This window comes from Corapipo altera, unplaced genomic scaffold (assembly GCF_003945725.1).
Source record: "Corapipo altera isolate COAL_440 unplaced genomic scaffold, ASM394572v1 61153, whole genome shotgun sequence".
Taxonomy (NCBI): domain Eukaryota; kingdom Metazoa; phylum Chordata; class Aves; order Passeriformes; family Pipridae; genus Corapipo; species Corapipo altera.
Genome location: NW_020884958.1, coordinates 1168851 through 1172424, shown reverse-complemented (window position 1 = coordinate 1172424; position 3574 = coordinate 1168851). Strand labels below are relative to the sequence as shown.

Genomic DNA, 3574 nt, shown 5'->3' with positions numbered 1-3574 from the left:
ACATCCAGTCTCATCTTAAAAACCTCCAGGGACGGAGAATCCACCACTTCCCTGGGCAGCCCGTTGCAATACCTGATTACCCTCTCTGTAAAGAATTTCTTCCTAATATCCAACCTAAATCTCCCCTGGCACAGCTTAAGACCATGCCCTCTTGTCCTACTGCTGGTTGCCTGGGAGAAGAGACCAACCCCCACCTGGCTACAACCTCCTTTCAGGGAGTTATAGAGAGTGATGAGGTCTCCCCCAAGCCTTCTCTTCTCTGGGCTAAGCAACCCCAGCTCCTTCAGTCTCTCCTCATTCTTCCTAACAGAACATGAAGGAATCTCTGTGTTCAGTGCTGCTTGGAAAAACCAGCAGGATTTTATACAGTTTTGATACAGAATATTCTCAGACCAGAAAATACAGGCCTGGTTGTGTTGCTTATAATTTTAAATTTAATACAACTTAAATTTGAATTTTATTAATACCATTTAAATTAATTATAATAATTATATTAAAATTTAGTATCATTAAATACAATTTAATAGAATTTTAATTTAAACAAATACAACTTCTGTTTGTAAAAGTGGACCTGCTCTTAGAGGTTTCTGCCACCCAAACAGGACAGCTGAGCACGACTTGTCCCAGCCCCAGTTGCTGCCTGGCATGGTCAAGCAGATGAGAACTGCTACAGGGTTACTGCTAGGTTTTATGGTAGATTGGGAGCTGCAGGACATGACAATGGGCTGTCTCTGCTGGGAAGGAACATGCCAGGCAGCACAGAAGGAGCAGGGGATGGAAATGTAGACACTGTTCTCCCTGCAACCCGGAGCAGAAGGCATAAGCGCTCTGTCACTTGTGACTCTGCTCTTGTCTTGGTGCTGAAAACCTGTACCTCAGTGGTCTTCACAACATATGGCCTAAATCCTACTAGAATCAACATTTTTTGGAGGGATTGGAGTTTCCTGAGAAATGGTTTATGCTTCTCATCTTTTTTGACAACTAAAATAGCCCATGTCTGCAGAAAAGAGGAACCTGAGCAAGCATTTGAGTTTCCTGAAAGGAACAAATCTCTTGGACAGCAAGAAGCATTTCCACAGAACTAGTAGGGCAAAAATCCCAGTTATCTGAAGGCACCTTGATAATGGATTCAGGGGATTATGGGCCACATTTGCCTGAGATTGCAAGGTCCTGGGCATGATCATGTAGGTGCAGATGGTCCTCTCAGTCCTACTGCTGTGTATTTCTGGGAACCGGAGAAATCCTGCTTGAGCCTGTGAGGAACTGAGTTTGGGAAGTAAAAGTTCATCTCTTTTTTTTTTTTCCTTTGGGCAGCATCTATTTGTAACATCAGCCAAGCCTACCTCCAGCCTGATGCCTCTGATCATTGCAGTGAAATAATTTACAACAGTCAGGAGAAATCAGCCCTTCCAGAAGGTTTTCTCCAGTCCTAGCTGTGAGTGGGACTCAGAATAAAACCATTATAAAACCTCAACCACATTGATAGATTCCCTTCCTTTTCACCCTGTAAATAAGTTCTGCCTTCACTTCTGAATTGTCAGTTGTTCCTTAGGAATGGAGAGTCCTTATTATGTTTTGTTTGTTTGTTTATTTTATATCATTTGGAATTGGAGAAGGGTCTCCTTCATTAACCAACTCCAGACCACACTGCCCTTGGAATATCGCCCACTGACTGGTTTTTCCCAGCCTTGGTACTTCTGGATGAGGAAGAAAGTGCAATTGCATTTCCAGCCAAAACCAAATGAAGAGTGGGGCAGCCAGAAGATCCTGTGCAGATGCAAGCTTTCAGCTGGAACTATAGAGCATTTGGGCTCCTGCCGAGGGGATTTGTATCACTTATTGCAATATCTTTGCCTGGATGAGACTCTTACGCAGCTGAAAAAGCAGAAAGATAGTGACTGTGCACCAAAAGAGCCATCACACCTTTTCTATTTTGTTCAGTCTGCTTTAAGTTTGCAACTAAATGTATGTCTTTGGTTGAGCTGACAAGGGAAAAGAAGAGGTTCAGGGAACCACAGCAGGGCTGCCATGAAATGACAGAAGTCATTTGCATACGCTTCACAGAGTTCTCTCAATCTTAATGAAGTATTGCAGTCCTGGTTTAAAATAGAAAGGTATGAGACAACTTTGACAGAAACAGACTAAAAAGCTAATGGATTTTCTTAAGAATGAAGAAAATTACCGAAAATGTGTTGTTTTGTAACATTAAAAAATATACTACATAAAAATTAACTGCAATAAATAAAACTTTGAAAAAATAACTGTTTCAGGGTACAGAGAATGAGAAGCAGAGAAATGTGAAGATGTGAATGCGTATTTTCATAAAAATATAAAATTAGGGACAAAAACACACAGACACCAAACTATAACTCCAATGTATTTGCTAGATTATATTTTAATTACATCATTTTACACTAACACATTTTTTTCCTTCTAAAGGAGAAGCTGACATATAGCTAAGGGAAACTGACATAGCTAAGACTCTGAAAATTTATTTCCTTCTGTTTTTCTAGTACTGGATAAGACATCCTGGCTGAAAGACCTGATTGAAGGCAGTGAACTAGATCTGTTTGGTGTCACACTGTAGTATGTGTCCATTGAAGACCCACCACCAAATTGGTGTGGTCTCACAAAGAAGAATGCGTCCACTGAAGGCCCAGAACTGATTCTGTCCGTGAACACACCAGAGGATATGTCTGAAGACCCAGTACCAATACCAGTTCTGTGTGGTATCACATTGGAGGATATGTTTCTCGCAGACACAATAATGGTTCTGCTTCGCCTCACACCAGAAGATATGTCCAGTGAAGAGCCAGTACCGGCTCTTTCCGGTAACACATGGGAGGATATGTCCAGCGAAGAGCCAGTACCGGCTCTTTCCGGTAACACATGGGAGGATATGTCCAGCGAAGAGCCAGTACCGGCTCTTTCTGGTAACACATGGGAGGATATGTCCAGCGAAGAGCCGGTACCGGCTCTTTCTGGTAACACATGGGAGGATATGTCCAGTGAAGAGCCAGTACCATCTCTGTCCAGTATCGCACCAGAGGACATGTGGATTGAAGGCACACTATAGATTCTCTTTGGCTTTGCACGAGGGGACATGCAGATTAAAGGCGGAGTATGACTTCTGTCTGGTGTCACAGTGGAGGACATGTGAACTGGAGACAGAGTTCTTATTCTGTCCAGCACCTCACCAGGCGATACATGGATTGTAAACCCAGAAGCAGGTCTGTCTGTTATCACACTGGAGAACACTTGGATTGAAGACCCAGTACCGGGTCTGACTGGTAACCCACTGGATGACATGTGGATTGGAGGCTGAGTGCTGCTTCTGTCTGGTATCCCACTGGAGGACAGATGGATTGGAGACTGAGTACTGCTTCTGTCTGGTATCCCACTGGAGGACAGATGGATTGGAGTCTTAGCGCTGCTTCTGTCTGGTATCTCACTGGAGGACAGATGGACTGGAGGTCGAGTACTGCTTCTGTCTGGTATCCCACTGGAGGACAGGTGGATTGGAGACTGAGTACTGCTTCTGTCTGGTATCTCACTGGAGGACATTTGGGTTGGA

General features: G+C 43.5%; 1 protein-coding gene across 9 annotated transcripts in view; it reads right to left on the bottom strand.

Moving 5' to 3' along the window:
* Nucleotides 1–2376: 2376 nt before the first annotated feature.
* Nucleotides 2377–3574, bottom strand: part of LOC113956880 (coiled-coil domain-containing protein 171-like) — a 46278-nt gene continuing 45080 nt past the window's right edge. For 7 of the 9 annotated variants that reach the window (XM_027663874.1, XM_027663873.1, XM_027663880.1 and 4 more), the window contains one exon: nucleotides 2377–3574. This exon is cut by the window's right edge. In XM_027663874.1, the coding sequence (XP_027519675.1) occupies nucleotides 2476–3574 (1099 nt within the window). In that variant the 3' untranslated portion in view covers nucleotides 2377–2475. The other 2 variants (XM_027663882.1, XM_027663877.1) reach the window with 1 other exon arrangement.